This window comes from Balaenoptera borealis (assembly GCF_965194805.1).
Source record: "Balaenoptera borealis genome assembly, chromosome: 1".
Taxonomy (NCBI): Eukaryota; Metazoa; Chordata; class Mammalia; order Artiodactyla; family Balaenopteridae; genus Balaenoptera; species Balaenoptera borealis.
Window position 1 is genome coordinate 182,720,810 of NC_138860.1, and position 23,044 is coordinate 182,743,853.

At 51.6% G+C, this 23,044-nt stretch overlaps 1 protein-coding gene across 5 annotated transcripts in view; it reads right to left on the reverse strand.

The window, feature by feature from the left end:
- The window catches only part of LOC309623881 (kazrin), a 460,374-nt gene that overhangs the window by 19,233 nt on the left and 418,097 nt on the right, over positions 1 to 23,044 (reverse strand). For 3 of the 5 annotated variants that reach the window (XM_082381160.1, XM_082381161.1, XM_082381159.1), the window contains 2 exons: positions 4,365 to 4,570; positions 3,850 to 3,992 (listed from right to left, as the gene is read on the reverse strand). In XM_082381160.1, the coding sequence (XP_082237286.1) occupies positions 3,850 to 3,992; positions 4,365 to 4,570 (349 nt within the window). The remainder of the gene's footprint in view (positions 1 to 3,849; positions 3,993 to 4,364; positions 4,571 to 23,044) is intronic. The other 2 variants (XM_082381158.1, XM_082381162.1) reach the window with 1 other exon arrangement.

Genomic DNA, 23,044 nt, shown 5'->3' on the forward strand with positions numbered 1-23,044 from the left:
ATAGCTCATAAGCCAGTAGTGGGAACACTCAATAAAAAGCCAGTAAAAGAGGGAAAAAAGAACAGAGTAGATTTGAATAAAATAAAGACAAGGAAACTCTCCTGTGGCACCCCTTTGCAGGGATAAAATCTGAAATCGCAAGTCCTTGGGGTGACCTCACAGGTCCGGGCTCCCCCTCCCACCGGGCTTGGGCTGGAAGCACTTCCGGAATGCCCTGAGGCTTTTGCTCCTCGGGTAGTGGGGGTCCCCGCCTCGCCCGGCACCTATTTCCTTCCAGCCCTGCCCGGGTTCTCCCCTCCCCTCCCCTCCCGGGTGTCAGCTCCCACCTTGCAGAGACTGCCTCTGACTGTGCCATCTGAATTTGCCCCCTGACCTGCTGCTCTGCCTCTAACAATTCCCTTCACAGCACCGATCACACCTGGAACTTTACAAATGAATTATCTGAGCCCAGGGACTGTGTTCTCTAGGCTCTGAGTCAGCCTAGTGCCGAATGCGTAGCAGACATATCATGGGAAGGACTGAGGGCAGAAAGGTGGGCTCCCGGCTTCGCTCCCCTCCTCCCGCCCCTTGGCCACCCAGAACCACTGGGTCTGCCCCCAAGGACCAGGGCCTCCTGGCCTCCAGGGCTGTTCTCCACCCTACCCTCTTCACCTGCTTAACTCCTGCAAGACTCTGTTGAGATATGGCTCTCCCCAAAGCCTTCCAGGACCCCTGTGCTAGGTCAAGACCCTCCTCGTGTCCAGAGCCTCTTCAGAGCCCTCGCATTTGTCACACTGGGTAATTGCTGCTCGTCTGGCCAGCTGTCCAATGGACCATCAGCTCCTGGAGGGCAGGACCGGGTGTGGCGTATCTACGAATGCCCAGGCTCCCCACCTGGCTCAGAGCTAATGCCCAACAGCTTCTGGTTTAGAGTCCAGTGCAAGGAAGACAGGGCAAGGCTGGGCGAGGGGGGCACCGGCTCCAGGCTTCCCAGAGGCTGCCCAGCACCCAGCTCCTGAGCTGGAACCTTCTGGCCCAAGACAAGCTCCCTTCTAGGATGAGAAGGTGCCTGGGTGACCCGCTCCAGCCTCGTCACTTCAGAGGGACTCTTCCCAGGCCCAGCCGTCATTGCTCTCTTCCCTGGGAAAGGGGCTGAAGCTCACGGCCTCTGAATCAGATGCTGTTGGGCCTTTGATGGAGACCAGAAAACTTCTTTCCCGTCTGAAGGAAGGGTCTGCTCAGCAAATCAATGGTGCAACCAGACGTGGGGTGTGGGGTGGGAGGGGGCCCATTTATAATCAGCAGTATCCCTCTGCATGCTGATAATTAATGCACTCCTGCCCTTCCAAATGGTTCTCTTTCCATTAAAGTTGTCCCCGTGCGGCCTCAGCTTGGCAACACTTTCCCAGCTGTTGGTGTGAGCCATTGTAAGCGCCGAAGGTGAATAAAACAGAATGATTTTAAAAGTAATTCAAATATTTTATAAAATTTGACACTGCCCCCTCCTCAAACTGGGACCAAATTAGATCCTGAAATCCGAGTTTGGGCACAGAATTTCAATGTCATCTGGGTCATTATTCAGCACAGAAAACATGAGGCCACTTCTAGCTCCATCAGCATTAGATGAAAGACCTCGCGCCTCTGTACCTCGGTTTCCTCTTCTGTAAAATGGGGCTACTCCTGCTTGCCTCCTGGGCTAAAAGTGATAAGAGAAGGTAAGAGAAGGTAAAGTCCTTAACACAGGGTCTGGGATGCATTCAGTGTTCCAGAAATAATAGTAGCAGGAGCTACATCGTTGATGTTTTGAACACAAAGGCAACTTGGGAGAGCGGAAAGGGAATTGACTTTGAAGTCAGATCTTTTGTAGTGTGACTTTGTGTCCATTATTTCTCTGGCCTCACTTTCTCCACCTTTAAAATGGGGGTAAGAATGTCTATCCTGCCTTGATATTGTGATGGTCAAATAAAATCATGTCCATAAAGTGACGGACAGGTTGTCAGGGGTTGGCAGATTTTGTTGTCAGGATTTTAGAGGTAAGGGGAGCCAGGACCAGAGAGGGCAATGTCATGCCCAGAGTCACACAGGATGTATTCTCAAAGATGACCTCACCGGGGTTCTTACCCTAGAGTTCACAGCCCCCTCAAAGATTCACAGATGGGTCAGAGAGTCCCAGAATGCAAAGTTGTGAAGTTTTGTGTATTTCTTCTGGGGCAAGTTTCGGAAGTCCTTATTAGATTCTCAAAGGGGCCATGAACTCGCACAGTTAAAGAGCCACTATCCTAATCTAACCCCCTTTACTTCACAGGTGGAGAAACCAAGTCCCACAGAGGGCAAGGTCACAGGGCAAGTTAGAGACAGGCCAGGATTCCTTAGGGAATGGAGCCGTGAAATGAAGGCCCCTCCCTGCTCTAGGAGGCCCTGGGTGTCTAATGCTCAGGCCATGGTTTTGGAAACAGTCATGCTTATGGCTCTCATAAATTTTCAAAATCTGTTCACATCTGGCTTCTGAGTTGAATCCATCCCTTTCCAGGCGCTACGAGGTTCTGAAGGGTCTGCTGAATTTGGGGGGAACTTGGGCAGCGATCCCACATTTTTGAGAGGTGAGACAGGCAGCCCCACCGTGTTCAAGTAACCATGATCATGTTGGGAATGGGAGGGGTTGGGAGGTGTTTCTAGCTTGTATGACCCAGGATGGTGAGCTTTGGGGGATTGGGGGAAGGCACTGGGTAGGGGTGGGTGGTGAGTGTGAGGTGCTTGTGGGACCCTCAGGAGGGGAAGCTCAGCTGGGTTGCAAGCTCCTGCCCTGCTCCCCCCTGCCCCCAACTCTCCACTCCTCCACCCCTCCCCCACCCCAGCCCTGCCGTCTAGGAGGGTCCAGACCTGCTGACAGGGCCCAGGGCCTTCTTGCTTTGCTTGTTGTGAGTTGCTGCCTGCGTTTCTGATCCCATCTCATCTCTATTTCCTGTCACCACGGAATCACCCTCCGGGACACCCAGGAATTTGCTTTTCCTGCTTCCAAACCAGCCTTCTTTTCTACCTCCAGCCCCCTCTTTTTTCTTAATCCACAAAGCTGCTTCTGCAAATAATAAATAGCACACACCACCAGGTTTGATTAATTAACTGCACAAAAATGCTGGGGAAACCAGTGAAGGAGATAATTACGCAAAACAGATAGTGTCAGGTTTACCAGCTACTTTTCTTCCCCCTCCTGCTCTCTGAGGACTTGGGGGAGGGGTCCTTCCCTTTTCCCTGGAGCACTTGGTGAAAGAGGGGCTCCCCAATAAGTCCTGCTCACAAAGGTCAGGAGAGAGGCAGGCGGGGTGGGGGTGGGGGTGGGTAATGAGCAATGGGGGCAGGGCGGCCGCGCTGGGGACACACCTGATGGGCCATCTTCAGCCATTCCCAGGTGCGCTTGCCTATAGACGCCCCCTCCCACCGGGCCCCAAACCAGGTCCATTTCTTCTCTTCCTCCCTGCTTTAGGCTCTTACCTGGAATGGTAAGAGCTGGGCTTTGAGGAGAGAGTAGGAAGAACACACATTTTGGCCAAATTCCCCAGATCCACTGGGGCTGCCCCGCCTCCCAGACAGAGGAGTTCTGGGGGGCGTGAAGCCCCCTGACTCCCGCACCGGGGAGATCATAGGGCATTTGGGGGCCTCACTGAGTTTGTTCTCCATCTTTCTACGGGGAGGGCCAGCCCAGAGTGGGGCTAGGCTGTGCTCGGGCCCCTGCCCAGTGGCGTCCCGGGCCCTGGCACTCCTCCCGCCTGGCCCAGCTCACAGCGCCCGCTCCCTCCACCCGTGTGACCCCCAGGAGGCGAGGTCTCGGGTGGGCTCTCTTCCCCTCTCCCCGGGGCCCAGGCGCCCGCTCACCTCCTGCCCGCCTCGGCGTCGCGGTAGTCCTCGATGGCCAGCCGGAGCTTGCGCCGGTGCAGGGAGCTGCACACGCCCAGGCCCAGCTCCAGGTCCTCGTCACTCAGGCTCAGCAGCACCTGCGCCCGCCCGGCAGGTGGGGACTGAGCGCCGGAAGGGAGGCGTGGGGGCGGGGACCCAAGGCACCCCTCCCCTCAGTGGGCGCACGTTCCCGGGAACGTCTGTGCAGCCGCCTCGCCTCCAGCCACTGGTCCATGAGGCCAGGCGGTGGGATCGCTGACCTGGCTGAAAGGGCCCCCCAGTCCTGCCCTGCGTCCCTCCAGCCAGGTCAGGGAAGGTTAGTCCCATTTTAAAGACGAGGAGGCTGAGGCTCCGAAGGGCTGTGTGCCTTGTCGGAGAGACACAATGATTTACTGGGGTCCCTGGAGCCTGAACCCGGTTCAGCCAGCTCCTCTAACCCAGAGGATGGGAGGGTGGAGGGGGGCGTTCCCACGGGGGCCCGGCAGGTGCCCTACCTTCCCACTCTTGACGTTCTCCGCACAGGCCTTGACGTACATGGGCATGGCCATGACCACCTCCAGCCAGGCCTGGACGGTGCCGGCCTTCCAGTGCGACATGGGCGTGGTCCTGACCAGCTCCACCTGCTGCAGCCGGTCTGTCTGCTCCTCGCCCTCCGACAGGCTGAGGCTCTGTCGCGTGGGGCTGCACTGGCTGTCCGAGTCTGCAACACACAAGCACACAGGGCCGTGCTGGGGAGTGGGGCGAGGGGCAGGGCAGGGGCTGCAGGGGTCAGGGACTGGGCAGGCTGCGTCCCCTGAGTCTGCACCCCTGGGGATGCAGGGGGTGGGCAGGGATGTCTTTCCCCCCATGCATTTCTTCTTTTCAGAATCCAAGCGGCTTTTGTTTTGTTTTGCTGCCCCTTCCCCAGTCCAAAGTAATCTGTGCCCTCTAAAAGAAAAGAATTTTAAAAACTTAATCCAGAAGAGAATAAAAATAAAATAGAAAGTGAAAATCACCCCAAATCCTACGCTACCCAGAGACAGCAGCTGCTAGTATTTAGTTAAATGGTCTTTGGGATACACAAATGCCTACGCTTACAAACAAACACAGATCCCCACGTTTACATGATGTGTTCCGTTTTGTAATATGCTGTTCTCATTTACACGACGCAGGACACCCTTCCGTCTCAGCAGAGACTGCACAGGATTCGTCAAAGGGATGCTCTGAATCTATTTCACCCGCTGCCTGTTGATGGGCCTGGGTAGTTCCTCATTTTTCAGTATTGTAAACAACGCCAAGGCAGTCATCTTTGGGCAACAGGGTGATTTATATTTTTAGGATAAATGGAGCCTCAGCTCTATTCCTTAACACACCGAAGCCTGTTTCTGGAGTGGCCCTCACAGACAAAAACGTCTCTCCACCAGCATTTTCCAACCCCATTCCTTAATCCATGGTTGGCTGCATCAACACTTGATAAATATACCAAGTTCAGGTGGTGAAGAGTCAACCGAGAAGGGAAAAGAATCTTTCTCTAAAAGCAGGGTTAAATGAAAACCCAAATGGATAAACTCAGTACCATGAGAGATGACAAGTATTAAAAAATAAGCCTGATTTGAAATGACTCTATATTATATTGTATATTATAAATCATTCTAATATGTAAACAATGCGTATCCATCAAATCGGCACATAGTAAAACAATGGGTGTGCAGAACACAAAAATGTTATAGTTACTGAGTTTGGAAGTATGAGGTTATTTCCCTCTTGCTATATAACTCTGGGTATCATCAAAGTTCCATAATAAACATGTATAAGTTTATAATGAAAAAACTGGAAAAATTAAAAAATTAGGAAGCAGTTATGGATGGGAGTTTGAATGAATGATGCTCCGTTCGTATGTTGGAATATAAGCAATTAATTTAAAAATCTGTCACAGGAGAATAGTTTTGACATGGGAAAATGTTCACAATCTATCATCAAGAGTAAAAGCACAGTACAAGATAGCACGTACAACGTAATCCCAACCACATTAAAAAAATATTATATATAATGTATAATATAATTATGTATATGTAATATATACATATATATGTAATATATTACATTATACTAGGTGGGTAAATGTTAAACGTCTTTATCTCTGGAAAGGGGTGATGGGTAATTGTGCATGAATGTGTGTGTGTGAGTGTGCACTTGTGAGTGTGCCAGTGTGTGTGCATGTTTTTCTAGTTCCCAAGTTTTCTGCATTGACTATATTATTTTTGAAATTGAAAAAAAAACACAGCCTAGAAATCTTACTTTTTCAAGTCACAAAGCCCCTTCCCCCAATTCCCTTGCCTCCCTCTGTTGAAACACCTTGGATGACTCTTGGGAAATGGCTACACCAGCTTGGTGGCCACACACTTCTCCTTAATCCCAGGTCCACCGAATCTTTTCTCCCCAATGCTTGGGGGCCTCTAACTGCCCAGCCAAGAGCCCTTCGGGGCCCACAGTCACCTGGCCTGAAAGATGCCATCCCCGGTACAGCAGGGCGCTGGGCAGAGCGACCTAACTCTGGGTGGGCAGAGATGGTGCCTCATGCCTCAGTTTCCACCTCTGCAAGTTGTCATGATGCTGCTCCCGGCCTTCTGCCTCCTTCTCTGGGCTGCCCTGCAGACTCAGTGACAGTGGGGGTGATGGGGCCTATCTATACTGGATGGGTAGGGGTGAGAGGTCACTGCAGCATCATTATATTTCCCTTCTCAGGTGGATGGAAGGCGACCCCGTACCCCCCAGCCCGGAAAACAGCAGATGGCACAGACCATGTGCAGGTCACCAATCTGAGCACACATGTTGCCATGGTGCCCCGGAATGCGGAAACAGCAGCTGCCTCTGCAGCCCTGCTTGGGGGCTCCAAGACCCTGCCTGGTAAGAGAGCTAGCTGCCTGGCTAGGGGCACAGACCTCAGCCTAGGTGTCCCCTCCTGCTGGAACCGTGCTCCCAAGGACAGGTTTGGTTGGCAGGGAAGCCTTTCTGCTTGGGTCCTACAGGTGTTGACCACTGGCACCCAAACAAGGTGTCCTTCTCAGGTTGGAGAGAGCTGAGAACCTCTGCCTTATTCCTGTAGTAGAGTCCTGTCTCTGTTTCATGATTCTGGGAAGATGAGAGACCATGTGTGGCTGAATCTGGTTACCCCAGATCTCAAGACACAGCCCATGTTGTCCATTTGGACCAGCCCTGTGGGAAGATACCAGGCTTTGGAGTTGAATAGACTTTGGCTTTAGGCAAATTCCTTTACCTCTTGAAGCCTCAGTTTTCCCATCTATAAAATGGGAATAATATTCAATAATAATATCTACCACCTAGGTTAACATGACTATTGTAAGTTCTGAATGTGAAGCCATAGTAGGCACTCAGTCAAGGGTGACTATTATTGGTAATAAAGGGCTTCTACCCTGGGGCTTGGGCAATTTTTTTGGCTATACCTAGAATTTAGCAGTAGTTGCCTCAGTCCCTCCCTGCATTCCTGGGATGAAATGTGATTTGAGTTCAGTTCAGGTGCTTAGGGAGGGAACCCAGTCCCACCTGTTGTCAAGCCCACCTGGGCAGAAGTTCATCGTCCCAGTAGACTCCGGCCTGGCTGGGAGGGGGCACCTGTGAGGGGAGGGGCGAATTTGTGGATTCTGTGCCAAGGTGGGGGCTAGGGGTGTGTTTGTGGTGCTTGGCTATATGTCCCCAGTGAGGGAGATCAAGGAGCGTAGGACGGGGAAAGACAGGAGAGAGAGAATGAAAGAGAGACTCAAAGAGCAAACCTTCAGGAAGAAATAGTGTTACAGAGACACAAAAACAAGAAGATAAACAGGCTGGAGAGACTGAGTAGAGAGGGAATGACAGATAAGTGGACAAAGAAAAAAAGCAGACGTCTGGGCTGTGTGTGTGTGTACACACTCGTGAGTGTGTGTTTTCCTGAGCTTGGTGTGTCTTTGTGAATGTGTGCAGGTTATTCTATAGCTAACAGGCCTCGGGCCTGTGCGGGGAGCTGGCTTTTCAATTCACGTTGCTTATGGAGTCCAGGCTCGAGGAATGCCAGAGGCCAAGCTGGGTTCATATGAGCAAACCACACATTTTGGTTTCTGAGAAAAGACAGCTATTCACCAGCCCACCTCTTTCACCCCCTCCCCGCCCCGACCACCAGGACTGAACGCCAAGGAGAAGATGCTGCAGAAGGACGGAGGGTGGGGGGAGTCTTTGCGGCCATAAACCATTAATTAAAGGCAATTTCCAAAATGTAGGCATTATGGTGCCAGATTTTATGTCTGGGATTCCATCAGTCCTGGCTTTTATTTCCCCTCTGTCTCAGCCCTGAGAGTGGGAATAACTCATGTTTATGACCAGGAGCTCAGAGGAGGCTGGGGAGATAGAGGGGCTGACCGAGCCCCTGGCAGACTCTGAGGAGGTGCCAGCAACAAGCAGCCACTCTGGATCCTTTCGAGCACCAGGAGGACCGTGGTGATTCTGGAAGGAGTGGGTCTCATCCTCCCAACCACCCCCGACACGCATGCACCGCAGAACCTCAGCAATTAGTCACTGAGTTCTCCCTCAAACTGGGCCTACGGAGGCAGCTGTGCTAGCCTAGCACAGGGGTTGGCAAACTACAGCCCAAGGGCCAAATCCAGCCCTCTGCCTGTTTCCCTAGATAAAATTTTATTGGGACACAGCCATGCTCATTTGTTTACACATTGTCTAAGGCTGCTTTCCGGTTACAATAGCAGAGCTGAGTAGTTGTGACAGATTGGTCCAAAAAGCCTAAAATGTTTACTATCTGGCCTGTTATAGAAAATCCTTTACAGAAACCCTGAGGTTCCGAGGTGGCAATGGACTATGACAGACCTTGGTTTGAAGCCCAGCTCTGCTGCTTACCAGCCAGATGATCCTGGGGAAGTGTTTTAAGTTTTCTCAGCCTCGCTTTCCCCATCTGTGAAATGAGGTGATAATAATGCTAATCTCACAGGTCTATGTGGGGATGAAAGGAGATGATGTACGATGTGGACAAAGTGCTCAGCCCGGTGTCTGGCATACAGTGCGTGCTCAGTGACTGAGCGGGACCTCTGTCCTCTGCAGGCTCATGTCCCTTACAGTCTAGACCCACTCTGTCCAGTGTAGTAGTCACAAGCCACATGTGGCCACTGAGCACTTGCAGTGTGGTTAGTCCCCGTTGAGAAGTGTCGACAGTATAAAATACACCCTGGACTTTGAAGACTTTGTACAAAAAAAGATGTAAAATATCTCATTAATAATTTTTATATTGGTCACATATTGAAATGATAATATTTTGGGTATATTGAGTTAAAAAATATACATTACTACGACTCATTTCACCTGTTTCTTTTTACTTCTTAATGCATCTACCAGAAAATCTAAAACCACATATGTGGTTTATATTATATTTTACTGGGCAGAGCTAGTCTGGATGGAAGATTTTTGTTTGTTTTCTCATTCCATTTTACCCCCTCTGTTTGTTTGGAAGTGAAGCACCCTATTTCTCTGTTTTTGGTTCAGTAGTTCTCTAAGTGTGGTCCCTGGGCCAGTAGCAGCAGCAACGCCTGGGCACTTGTTGGAAATGAAAATTCTAGATGCCCACCCCAGACCTCCTGGCCCCCAGGTGATTCTGATGTATGCTGAAGTTCTAGAACCTTCTTTAATGATTACTCTTTGAGATTTACTATGCATATTTAACTTAAAACCTGGGGTTATCAATATCTTAATGCCCTCTCCTAAATAGTAAGAGTTATTTAACGCATATTACTTCTTTTTTTAAAAAATAAAATAAATTTATTTATTTATTTATTTATTATTTTTGGCTGCATTGGGTCTTCACTGGTGCGTGCGGGCTTCCTCTGGTTGTGGTGAGCGGGGGCTACTCTTCGTTGTGGTGCGTGGGCTTCTCGTTGCGGTGGCTTCTCTTGTTGCGGAGCATGGGCTCTAGGCACGTGGGCTTCAGTAGTTGCAGCACGTGGGCTCAGTAGTTGTGGCGCACGGGCTTAGTTGCTCCACGGCATGTGGGATCTTCCCAGACCAGGGCTCGAACCCGTGTCCCCTGCATTGGCAGGCAGATTCTTAACCACTGCGCCACCAGGGAAGCCCCTAAAGTATTTTTAAATTAAGGTATGTACACTGTTTTTTAGACATAATGCTATTGCATACTTAATAGAGTACAGTACAGTGCAAACATAGCGTTTATACGCACTGGGAAACCAAAAAAAATTCATGTGACTTACTTTATTGTGGTATTTACTGTGGTGGTCTGAAACCCAACCCATGACATCTTTGAGGTCTGCCTGCAACATACATTGTCCAGTGTGACAGCTGTTAGCCACATGTGGCTATCAGCACTTAAAATGTACTCATAGGAACTGGGTTATAAATTTAATTTGATTTTAATTGATCCAAATATAAGTTTACATGGCCATATGTGGCTAGTGGCTATTGTAGTGGGCCAGAAAGCTCTGATTTCTCCTTCATGGTTTTCATCCACTTATCTCTCTGCATTGCATTCTGGGTAATTTCCTTAGACATATTTTCCATTTAAAAAATTCTCTCTTCAGCTATTTAGTCTGCTGTTTAACCCATCCTTTTTTTTTTTTTTTTTGTTACCAACTATATATATATATTTTCATTTCTAAAATTTCTATTTGGTTCTTTTTCAAGTTCGTCTGGTCTTTCCAGATAATCTCTTGTTATTTGTTCAGGTCTATGATTTCTTACATTTCCTTAAATATCCTTAAATATTTAAGCTTACATTTCCTTAAATATGGCATACATATTATGTTGTATTTGGTATTGATCATTACTGTATCTGAGAGGGCTTGGAGGGTCCAAATTTGTGGTTTGTTTCTGCTGATTCTCATGCATGCTGAACTCATATTTGGTCTTATTATGGGAATCTTTAGGTTCTAAATAAGAGATGCTTTCCTCCTGAGAGGATGGACGTTGCTTCTGCTGGGGTGGGGAGGAGATAGGGCGTGGGGAGCAGGGACCACTTCACCCCCGTCAGAGAGGCCCTGGAAGAATGAGAGAGTCACAGTTTCTGATGCTTCGCTTTGCACACCCCAAGGTTTACTCCCCTGTCACTGGTCCTGATATCAGCATCTGTGTCCAGGACAAACTCCAGTTTTTGCCTTTGGTTATCACTCACTGCTCCTGTCCTGGTATTAGCTCATGGCCTTTTATTTTTGGATGGAAGTGCCTTGGGAATTTCCCTTATTTTTGATGAGGCCAGCGAGGTATTGAAAAGTATGTTTTGTTTCAGATGTAGTGGTTTTGTAGCGGGAGGTCCTTCAGAGTCTGCCTTCCTCCACACTGCCCTGACTGGGCACCCCTCTTGCTATGTGCACTGTTCACCCAGTGCTCTTCATGTTCTGCTGGCACTGCCGTGCATGGATCTGTCCACCTGCCCTGCCCGAAGGGAATCCCTAAGTCAGCGGTCAAATCTATCCATCTCTTTATTACCCAGGCCTGGTTCATGGTGTTGCTTAATACCATTAGTGGTGGTAAAAGCCCAAGTTATGGGAAGGGGATGGACAATACCACTTCGCTTTGTTTTTAATTTGAATCTGCCCAGGGACCGTCTCTGCTCAACACCCTTCACTGGCTCCCTGGATAAAACCCAAGTTCCTTACATGACAAGGCTCTGTGTGGCCCAGCCCTGCCGACTTTGCCAGCTTCTCCTCGGTCTGTCACCCCTTCCCTGGGCTTCTTGGGACCACTTCCCTGGTGCTCCTGCCTCTCCCACCCACCATCTCCAATCAGCTCTGCCTGCTTCCCTCTCTGCCTGAAAGGTGGTCTGCTGCTGTCTCCTCTGCCAGCACTCCTATGAAGCCTTCAGGGCTCTGTTTAAATGTCGCCTCTTCCAGGGACCCCTTCTCTGGTCACCTGGCATAGGTCAGTCACCCCCTGCAACACACACCCCTCCGCAGCCCTCAAACCACACTCACACAAGCTCTCATTCCAGGTACCGAGCCTGCACTTCTCACAGCTGAAGTTAATTAATGACTGTGTAATTGTTTGATGGGTGTCTGGCTTCCCACTAGATGTCAGCTCCACGAGGACAGGAGCTGGGCCAGTTCTGCTCTCTGGGTGTCCCTGCTACCTAGCAAGGGCTCAGACCAGTGGTGTGCTGGTAAATGTTTAACAACCAGCTCTCGTATTTTTAAAAAGCGCTTTGGGGAAAAAAAAAAAAAAGAAATTGTTTGGTTTATAGCATTTGTTTGCCCATCTCTATGGTGTAAATATGCCCATTGTGGCCAATTTCAGTTGCCAACATGATGCCCCTGGGCATGGGGTTGGAAATCAGTTTGTGAGCCCGTATGAGCTCCAGCCCACTGCTGCCTGGAACAGAAGGAGCTCTGTACGTTTTGGTTAAAAGAAGGTAGGCAGGACGGGAGGTGAGGCCAACACAATGACCGTCTCCAGGCTCACCTTCTGCTGGCCCCACCTCCTTTAGGCCGCCTCAGGATGCTGGTTCCTCGAATGTGCACATGATCTCAGGGCCTGTTGACCTTGGCATTACTGAATGACGTTTGGGGCGAGACCATTCTTTGTCGTGGGGGCCGTCTGTGTTTAGCAGCACCCCCGGCCTCCACCCACTAGAGGCCGGTGAGCACGCAGTGTGGCTGCTCCCAGCGCCCCCATCCTTCCGCCCCCCGGGCCCCTCCGTCCTCAGACCAGCCCTGCTCGGGCAGCCGACCCCCGTCAAAACTCCCTGCCCTTGGACAGTGGCAGGGGAGCCCCTGTCGGCACTTTCAAGCCAAACGCTGAATTCTCATTTTTTAAACACTGCATTATAAGGTGAAAAAATGATGTTTTATGGCCTGATAACGGCCGCTGTGTTGGAGGGAGATGCTTTGCTCCAGCGCCCGGTCACAACTCCTGTGAAATACTAGGTGCAAAGGTCAGGCCCTCTGAGCCTGGGTCACCGGGACCGGACAGCATGGTCTAAACGGCATCAAGTCACTAACTGTGCAGCTGCGGGGGCAACAGCAGGTCCCCAGGTGGGCTGCCACCAATCCCCAACACCCCGACCCCAGAGCCAAGCAGGCCTTTGGAGGCCCTGAGCTAAAAGCTGATGGCACTCTCACCCGACGTGTCCCTTCAAATACACGAAACCATGTGGTACCCAGAAAAATCCCACAGAGCTCTGCTCTCACCAGTGATAACTACTTAATGCTTAAACCTCCCCCCACATACTTCCCTTTCCCCTCATTTGAGCCTAAGCTGTGCTCGCTGTGTCTGTCCCCAGCCCGACAGGTCCCCTGCCCCCAGCCTCAGAGGACACCCTCCTCCAGCCACACTTCCTGCCAGCCCCTGCTCCCCACACCCTGGGAATTTTCCAAGGCAGCAGGGAATTGACTTGGTGGAGTCGACAAGGCTCATTTCCCAGGTATACGCTTGGCAAGTACTTTCTAATTTTACAGACTTCAGAGGAAAATACTCAGAAGAGGTCCAGGGAAGGCAAACATACTGTGATCCAATGACAACTACTGTATGCTTTAAAAACATGTACCGAAACGTTCCTTTTTCTCCTTGCTAACCTGTTGTAATGCTGAATAGTGCCCACATTTGGGAAAGTTCTTCTTAGACTCTAACTTGCAGCTGATGTCTCCTCCCTTTTTTGCTTCCACCAGGCAAGTATTCCGGCTGGCTGCTGGCCTCCCCGTGTATTTCCACAGCTAGTCCTCTTTTTCAACCTGCTTTCCTGGCCAACTTCTCTGTTGGTGGATGGGCCTGAAAGGTGAATTCTGTGAGAAACGAGGGGGCTCTTTAAGGCCACGGGCAGGAGGAGGATTCTTCTCCACGTGCCCATGTAGGGACAGTACCAGTTTGTGTCGGTGCAGTTCTTAGAGGCAAAGCTGGAGGCGATGGACAGCTGTGGGGTCTGAGAACCCCTAATGGATCTGCAGTCCCGCCTCTTCTTCCCTTCATCGACCCTCCCAGCTCCCCTGTGGGCCTCAGGACATCTCTGCTCAGCCTGCTTCCATGAGCCCCATGAACTGTGGTCATTGTGTTGGCCGTTGAGACCCAGTCCGTTTGCTCGCTGGGCGGGGGCACCACAGCTGAGTCAGATCCGTGAAGCTCTGGCTTGGGCGTGGCCTTTGGAGGCAGTGCCTCCTTTGGGATCATTCTCATCGAATGATGCACCTGTCCGACCTCCTGCCTCCTCACAATGCCTCACAGTGCCTCCTGGAAGTTTCCTGCACCAGGGGCGAGAGACTTTATTTCTTGCCCAAAGGGCAATAGGAACAGCAAAGATGTTTAAGGGCAGTATTCGTTTAACTTCCTTCAAAATGAAGAGCACTTTGGTGAGGCTTGGGCTGGGGGCCTTCTTGCAACTCAGATGCTATGGGAAATGTCAGGGAGAAAACTGGTGCTAGCCATGGCTGTTCGTCATGCATCCTGAAACACGATTCCTGGCGGAGTCTGGAGCCAGGGCTGGTGGCCACCATGCTCACTGCGACTGACACCCCTCTCAAACCCACTGATATGTTTACCAGAGCCTTGGCACAAGGCAAAACATCCTAGGAAGTTTCCACTCATTTGGGGAAATAAGCCTTTCCCCGCTTTTAGATGACCTTCTTTAATTGTGACACCTCTTCTCTGCCTCCCTCCAGGACTAGATTGTTCTAACGGCTCACGGTTTTATCAGCTTCACTCGTATCTGCCTGGAAAGTGGTGTAGTGCAATAGTCTGCTGAACCCCAATTCTTAGCCTTGTTCCGTCACTGACTATGTCTCCTTGGGCCATTTATGTTGCCCCTTGGGGCCTCAGTTTCCTTATCTGTAAGGTTGAGACAATAACACAACACACACTTCATATGATTTTGGTGAGGACTATGTTAGAATAATTTATGTCATCTCGTCATTTACATCTGTACCCTCAGCCCTTAGCCCTAGGCCTGGCACATAGAAAGTGGTCAGCCAGTGTTTGTTGAATGACTTAATGAGTGTGTGTAGAGTGCCTACACACACCTGGCACAGCAGGCCCTCCGTGAAGGTCAGCAAGTCATATTGTACTTCTCTCTCCCAGCTTCCATCATTGCCCCCAACCGCCCAGCAGCCAGTCTTTGTCCTCAGTCCTCAGCCTGACCCCCTCTCTATATCCCTGGGTTTCCAGCTTATGGCTTTCTTCACACTGATGACCGTGCATCCCGCTGAAATTTCTGGGAGAGCAGAGCGTCACCCCTTTGTCAGGTCCATCAGCACCTTCACCTGAAGTGCTCCCTCGCCCACACCCTCTCCATCTCTGAGTCCCACAGAGCTCGGCCAAGTCCACGAGAAATGATTTAGCTGGGCTCTCAGGCTGCAGGCGGTCTGATCCCGAGTCCTGCCGGCCATATGGGCCCCCGGGGGCTCCAGTGCTGATTCCAGGCTTCTGAGGGCAGCTCCCCCGCTTCTGCCCAAACACCCCAAGCCCTGGGGACACTGCTCAGGGTCAGAAATGAGTGCGGTCCCCCTGCTGCCTGGCTGCCCAGGGAGGGAAGGGCAGGAGGGCCCTCTGGTGAAGGAGGACGTGGGCCAATGAAATGGGCACCTATGGCCTGGGACTCACTGGTCAGGGGGAAGACGAGGACCACCAGGGCTGGACCGGCCCACAGAGAGAGTCCAGAAGGGAGGTAGCGGAGCCGGTGGTCTGGAGACATATTGGGGCCATGGCATTTTTTTTTCCTAAAGGACACTAAACTTAAAAACAAAAGTAGTTGCCAATATTAAAGAATTGGGGTGTATTATATGACATTCTTGGTTTCTCTTGAAAAACCGGGAGCTTTGGAAGCACTAGAGCCCAGCAAGGCTGCTTCCTTTAGACTCGGTGGGCGTGTGCGAGCCCAGTACAGGGCTGGCTGTGAGGGCGCTCACAGAGACGGGTCCTCGTCATCGTCACCCGCAACACTCTGCAGTGGGGCCCCTTAGAGCTGATCTGAGACAGCAGAGACCGGCAGTCACTCTGCTCGCCCCCAGAGGCTTCCGCATCAGGACAGCGCCGCCTGGTGCTTCACGACGCATGGGTGTGAACACACTGCGTCCTCCCCCTCGAGGTGGACACGGGTTCCCAGAGGCCCATGTTATAGATGAGGAAAGTCGAGCTCAGAAACACCATCGGTTGTGTGCACGGGGCACAGCCGGGCCCCAGAGCCTGTGTTTCGTCTCCCTGGCCCCAGCCTCCTGTCTCCTGAATCTCCTGCAGTGCTGGGACAGGCAGCTGCCACATGCCGGACGCTTCTACCCATTTCTGATTCCATCTTTGCAACAGCCCTGTGAGGTAGGCAGTCTTATTTTCATTTTACAGAGGGGGAAACTGAGGTCCAGAGGGACTAAGTGACTGGCTTAGGGTCACTGGCTAAGTGCTGACTCTGGGCTCAAACCCAAAGATCTGGCTCCAAAGCCTGGCTCTTTCCTCGACACCCCTCCCTGATTGCTTGGTTTTGATCAATTCTGCTGGGTTCAGGCTGTCGCTAAAATGAATGTGTGTTTCTTGCACACACAGGAGGAGACGGAGGGGACCTGGGAATGATTCACACTCCTGCGCTGCACTCTCCGACGCTCGGTTTGTGGACAGCCCTCAGGTTCCCTCCGCCTTGCAGAGAGCTCCCTCTCCTGTCACCACAGCTCTGGTCCCTGCAGTGACCGCTGACAGAGTCAGCCTTCTCCCCGCCCTGGCCCGCGTGCCCCCGACCATGAGCTCCATGCCACCCCCAGAGACATCAGCCTCCTAACAAGGAAGGAAGCTGGCACTGGGCAGGCATGGGGCCAATTTGGATGTGACTCCAACATTGCTGGCCTGTCCCAGGGAAGGCAATTAGGCAGCTCAGAGCTGGTAGGGGAAACAGGGCAGGTGGGCCAGATGTCCCAGCAGGATGGCATGCCCATTCCTCTCCATGCCCCAGGACCCTGTGGCAATAGATTTGGCCGTCTGCCTACACCTGGGACAGCAGCAAAACAAACACCTGGGACTGGCATTTCTCAGCCAATCTGCGGGGGCCCTTCTGCCTCTGCAGATGCTGTGCACTGACCCAGCTTCTTGCTGAGTGAAGCAGATACTCAGACAGAGAGAGCGCCACTCCACCCGGCCTTGCGCCAGGCTCACCTCACTTCTTAAGGCCCATGGGAATCCCACATGAGCCATGGGGACTTTCCATGGCTAAACCACGTTAGGAATGAGGCGAGGCCGCTTAGAGATCACCAAAGAATTACTGACTCAGCATCTCCAAGCACAGAGTAAAGGGGGCTGCAGGAGCCACCCATCCCTGTAGCCCCACAGAGCACTCCACGGAACCAGACTCAAAGGCATGGTTCTGTGGTCAGTTAAGTTTGGGAAACACGAGGTGGAAAACAGTGAAATGATTTTCTTCACTGCAGAACTTGCTAGAGCCTTGAAAAGCTAATGTTCATTTTGGAGATACTATGCATTGTTTCTAAAACTTATTGACCCAGGGATTTTTTTTTCCCGCCAGCTGAATCTTGCGGCCTGCGCCAGCTCGGGGCACTGGCTTGGGAGTCAGCAGCCTTGGGTTCCAGAACTGGCCACTGATGCCCTGCCTGGCTGTGATGTGAGGGTAGTGGGCGAGAGGCCACTAAGAGCCCTCTCAGCTCTGAGACACTTGCTCCCTCCGGCCCTCTGCCTGGGCTGGCCCTGGCGGCTGGGGTGAGGTTGCTGAACTAACCTGAGCCATGCTTGGCATCTGTACAAAGGGGGCCTGTTGTGCCCATCTCATGGGGCTGGTGAGAGGCCGAAATGAGATCATTGTCGTCACCATCACCACTGCCATCATCATTGTGGCTGACATTTATCGCTACCTGAGCTGAGCCTTTTATACGTAGTAACTCATTTTCAGCTGCTCTGACAACCTTACTGTCCCTAGTGTACAGCTGAAGAAACTGAGGCACAGCATGGTTACCAGGTAGTAAATGTCAGGACTGAGGTTTGAACCCAGAGTTTGCCCAGAATCTACATCCTTTTTTTTTTTTTAAGATTTTTTTTTTGATGTGGACCATTTTTTTAAAAGTCTTTATTGAATTTGTTACACTATTGCTTCTGTTTTATGTTTTGGTTTTTTGACGGCGAGGCATGTGGGATCCTAGCTCCCCTACCAGGGATCAAACCCGCACCTCCTGCGCTGGAAGGCGAAGTCTTAACCACCGGACCTCCAGGGAAGTCCCTAGAATCTACATCTTAACTTTGACCCTAGTCTGCCCGTGAAAGGGCTTTGTAAAGTGTAAAGGGCCGTGAACTGGGAGTGGCATTGTTCAACGTAGTCTCACTGTGGTTCATCCAGGGGCTGTGCATGGCCTCTTGGGAGGATCTCTGGCCCTCGACTTGCAGGCTTTCAGAAGTTGGGGGGCCCGTGAGTGGCCCCCACTTTCCAGCTCTGCCAGGGTTGAGGAGGGAAGGGGCCTGTACCACCTCTCTCTGATGGGGAGGAGGGGTGAGCAGGGAAGTCCGGGGGTGCCCTCAGGGAGTGACTTTTCCACAAGGCTGGGGCAGGAGGAGGCCTGAGGCAGCCTGTGCCTCCTGTTGTCCTGGAGGGCCCTGGAGGGAGCTTAGATGAGACCTAACCTGTGGATTTCCCACGGCCTTCATGTTGCAGAACTTTTGTCCAAATGAAATTGTATCTATGAGATACATAAGCTGGAGCTTTGGGCTGAAGGGCAGTGAGTGTGGTTGGGGAGGTGGCCCAGGACACTGGGAATCATAGGACTCCACAGGCCACAAGTGGATAACTACTGCCCTGGCCTGTTTTAGAGGGGACCTGAGGCCCAGAGAGGGAGACTGACTTGCCCATGATCACACAGCGAGTCCTTGGCCAAGCTGGAAACTGGGAGTCCAGAGCCGGGCTCAGGGCTCCTGACTGCGCTGGGCTGGGGGCGGGTGGGCCTTCCGGAGTGGAGAAGGCCAGGCCTCCTCCGGAACCTGAGGGCAGGGTCTGGGCAGAGCCCTGCCAGGCCCCTTGGTAGCAGCTCCACCCCAGACCGCTCCACAGAACACGGCTTGAGCTGCCTTGCTCCCAGTTTAGGGCTCATCATCCGGGTCCAGGGGCACCACTGGCCCCAGGCCAAGGCCGGCAGGTCCACCCAATGCTTGTCAGAAGCCTCTGTCAGCCACAGGTCAGGTAATGTCTGAGACGGTGGGTGCCAGGCTCAGGACTTGGAATTCAGCCAGGTTTGACCTCTGCCCCCACCACTTCCTGGCTGTGTGCCTCTCGGAGAACCTGGGACCCTCTCTGTGACTCTAACAGGGGTGCTGCTGGGGGCTTCTGAGGCTGCCCAGGAGGCAGCAGGTACTCACATCTGCCAGTCCCCTTGGCTCTCTGCTTTGGGGGCAGCCTGGGGTCTTACCTGGGTGTGGTTCCTCCCTCACTGGGGGACCATGGAGCTGCCCCAGGAAGGTGGCCTCCACCTACCTTATGAAGGCCCCCTGGAGAAGCTTCCTCATGGCAAGTCTGTGCTAAAACCCATGGGTAGGATGCTGCCCTCGGCCATTGCCCCATGTGACCTCCTGCAACTGAGTCCACAATGAGGAGCTGGTCACAGATCCCAGGGCCTCACCCTGGACCTTCTAATGCAGTAGGTGTGGGTGGAGCCTGGGAATCTGTATCCTTAAAACTCAAGGCTTGACAACTACTGATCTATGTATGGTTCTCAAACCTTCTCTCATTCTCTTCCTCTCTGCTCACTTTTTTTCTATCATGGAATCCTTCCAATGGACTCTTGCATGTAGGTCCAGTGTGTAACAGATAAGAGCAGAGCTTCTGGCAGAAGGTGGGGCTGGAGGCCTGCCTGCTCGTTCTTTCACCAGCTATGGCCACCTCTTGAGGGACCTCTGAGGAACCCCCATGGAACACAGTTTGCAAACCCCTGCTTATTCCAATTTCTTCCTCTGTTGGGTGGAGAAACTGAGCCCCAAAGAGCTAGTCTGTACAGGACTTGGCTAGTGAGGCTTTCTCAAGTTCTCTGAAGCCTCTTGTTGGTCAGTTGTCCCTGGGGGAGAAGTTGGGGGCCAGTGGCTGATCAGAGACTACATAGCACAGTTACTGAGAACATGAACTCTGGAGCCAGACTGCTGGAGTTGAATCCAGGTTCTGCCTCTTCCTAGCTGTGTGACTTTGGGCAAGAACTTCACCTCTCGGTGCCTTGGTTTGTTCATCTGTAAAATGGGGACAATAACAGTATTTATCTTGGAGGGTTGTTGGAAGGATTATATGAGTGGGTATCTGCAAAGGGCTCGAGGCACTCCTCCCTGCCAGACCAGGCTGGCCTTGGGCTCTGACACACGTCTCCTTATAGACATGCCACCCTGGGGGGACCCTTGGGGCTTCTGCCTCAAGAACCCAGCCTTGGGCAGCCTAATTGCTTCCCATGGTCTAAATTTCTCTGTGCTAGCCACATCAGAGTATGTTTCTATTTGAACTCAAGAAAGACAGAATGTTTTCAGAGCTGGTGGATTCTAGGAGTGAACATGTCAAACCCTCCCTGTTCCAAGGCAGAGAAGTCAGAATTCTCTCACAAAGCAGCAGTAGAAGGGAATCTGAACTCCAAGGGCTGTGCACACAGCTGGAGGAATGTCAGGTTCAGGCAGCCGGATGCCCTGATTTCAGCCCCAGGGATAAGTTTTGATCAAGTCACCTTTGGGCTCAAGATGTATGTCAAGCTGTTTCCACACTTTTTTCCTACCTCTGGTTGAACTTAAATCCACTCAAATCCTGGAGAACACAAGCCTTGGGGCCAGTGCTTTCCAGGCTCCAAAACACTTTCAGCTGGCATTTCTGAGCCCACAAGGAGGAAAGGGTTGTTACACCCACTTCATAGATGAGAACACTGAGGCTCACAGGTTAAACGACTTGCTTGAAATCAGATGCTGGGCCAGAGCTGGAACGATTACCCAGGCCTGGCCTGGCGCCACTGGTGGGTTGCAAGGGTCCTCCAGATGGAGCAAGGCATGCAATTTGAGATTCTCTTATTTGGGTGCAATTAACTGCTACGGGTAACCTATTAAGAAAGCAATTCCAAAACCTGAAACTCAGAAATGCAAACGAGCAGTCAGCCATTGTTTTCCAGGGACTTTGCTTCAGAAGCATGGCTGCTGCACCTGGCCTGACAATGTCACAAGACTCCCCTGGGGATGTGCTAGGGAATAGGATTCCTGCCATTTCCAGGAAGGAAAGGTCAAGGTTTTCAATTGCTACTATTTTTGCTTCTTAAAGATCAATCCTCTTGGGATAATTTTCTTGCGGTTTCAGTTTGTTGGGGATGTAGAGCGCAGGGCTGCATCTTTGCATATTTTTCAGTAACTGGGCTTTAAGAGAGCATGCAGTTGTGGTTCAGGTATGCGTTCTCCATACCCTAGCTGCCATCAGGATGTATACCCTCAATCTGCTTATATGGTGACACTTCATTATGACTTAGATATTTAAACAACTTCTAACATACAGTCAAGGTCAAACCCCTAAGTTAGTTTTAAGTTTATAGGGCATTCTTTTATATATAAACTTATGAATCTATCCTTTTATAAGATAAAGTTAATTATATGTATTCCCGCTTGATTCTTTATTAGTACATTTTTTTTCCACGGGAAAACGGGAACAGGTGGGAGGTAGGGGAGTGTGGCATGTTCTGCCCCACCTGGTGGGGTTTGAGTTGGAAAAACTTGAGTCATTTGTTCAGAGCAGATGGGCTGGGGGTAGGATGTTTGGGAGGAAATGCAGGGTTTTGATGAGAGGGCCAGTTGACATTATTTATTTTTAAAAGTTTTTAATTAAAAAATTTTTTTCTTTTTTCTTTTTTTTGGCCATGCCAGGCAGCTTGCGGGATCTTAGTTCCCTGACCAGGGGTCGAACCCGGGGCCCTGGCAATGGAAGCGCGGAGTCCTAATCACTGGACCGCTAGAGAATTCCGAGATACTTTCAAACTCATATTGTCACAGGCCTGATGACCCCATCTGATGCAGCCCCACTACACCTGGATTCCCTGGGAGCCCAGGTTGAGTGACACACACAGCAGCAGCCCCATAACCTTGGGGGACGGGCGTGGGGCAGCTCCTGGGACCCCCGGGCCATCCTGAGGGGACCCCCCCCACACCTCAGGAAGTGGCAGCTCTTTTACGGCGAGGGGTTCCGTAGCAGGGCAGATGGAGACGTGCCCTGCCCAAGATGGAAAGCTTGTGCCAGACCACAGCTCGTTTCTGCTCTGCCCTCCCTGCCAGTCCCTCTCTGGGAGTGGGTTTTCTGGGCTGGAGGTAGAAGGCTAACAGAGATAGACTAGGTCACAAAAGCAAGGAAGTGCTAGGCTGTGCCAGAGGCTACTGGTGGGTGAGGGTGGGGTGGGGTGAAGCTCAGAGCAGGCCCCTCGGAGGCACTGGAGGCGCCCACGTGCTGGGTCCCAGCCCCTCACTGCCCACACGGAGGAGCAGTTCAGGGCACTACAGACTCACTAGGTTGGAAGCCCAGTTCTACTAGTTTCTTGGCTCCTTGACCCCAGACAATTTACTTCGCCTGTTTTTTCATCGATCATGGAGCTGTTGGAGGATTAACTGAGTTAATACACGTCAAGCACGCAGCATGGACCCTGGCCCATAGTAAGTGCCCAACAAATGTTAGATGTTATTATTGTTATTACTACTGTTAGGTTACGCCAGTTAGAACCTGCCAGCACGGGTAGGAGAGCACGCAGGAGGGCCACTAAGGACAGCCACGCAGGCTGTGCACTGCACAGCTCAGGGCACCGTCCATACGGGGGTAATGCAGTGTACAACCTGTGCAACTGTCCACCGGCCCTGCAGCTGGGGCAGCCCTACTCCAGTTTCTGACTAATAGTGACACTTGAAGTTGGACCATTTGGGGCAAGGTCTGGAGAAGATTAACAAAGGAGGTAGTGTGGCTTTTGAGTAGAGCTATTCGGATTTGAATCAGGTGTGGCCTGGCCCTTGAGAAGGCCACGGGATTGAAGGAGCGATAGCTAGGATCTTGGCCAAATCACTCCTCTCTGGGACAAAGTTTCCCCCATCTGTTAGGCGTAGTGGGTTGGGTTAGTTTGGTGAAGGCAAATAGGCTTTTTTCCTTGGACGCCAACTCTGACTGATTGGCGGTGTCTGTCTGAGGCTTTGTAATGTGAAAAAATTAAAGGCCACTTTGGGCTGGGTAGGAAGGGTTCTTTAATTGATTAGTGATGTC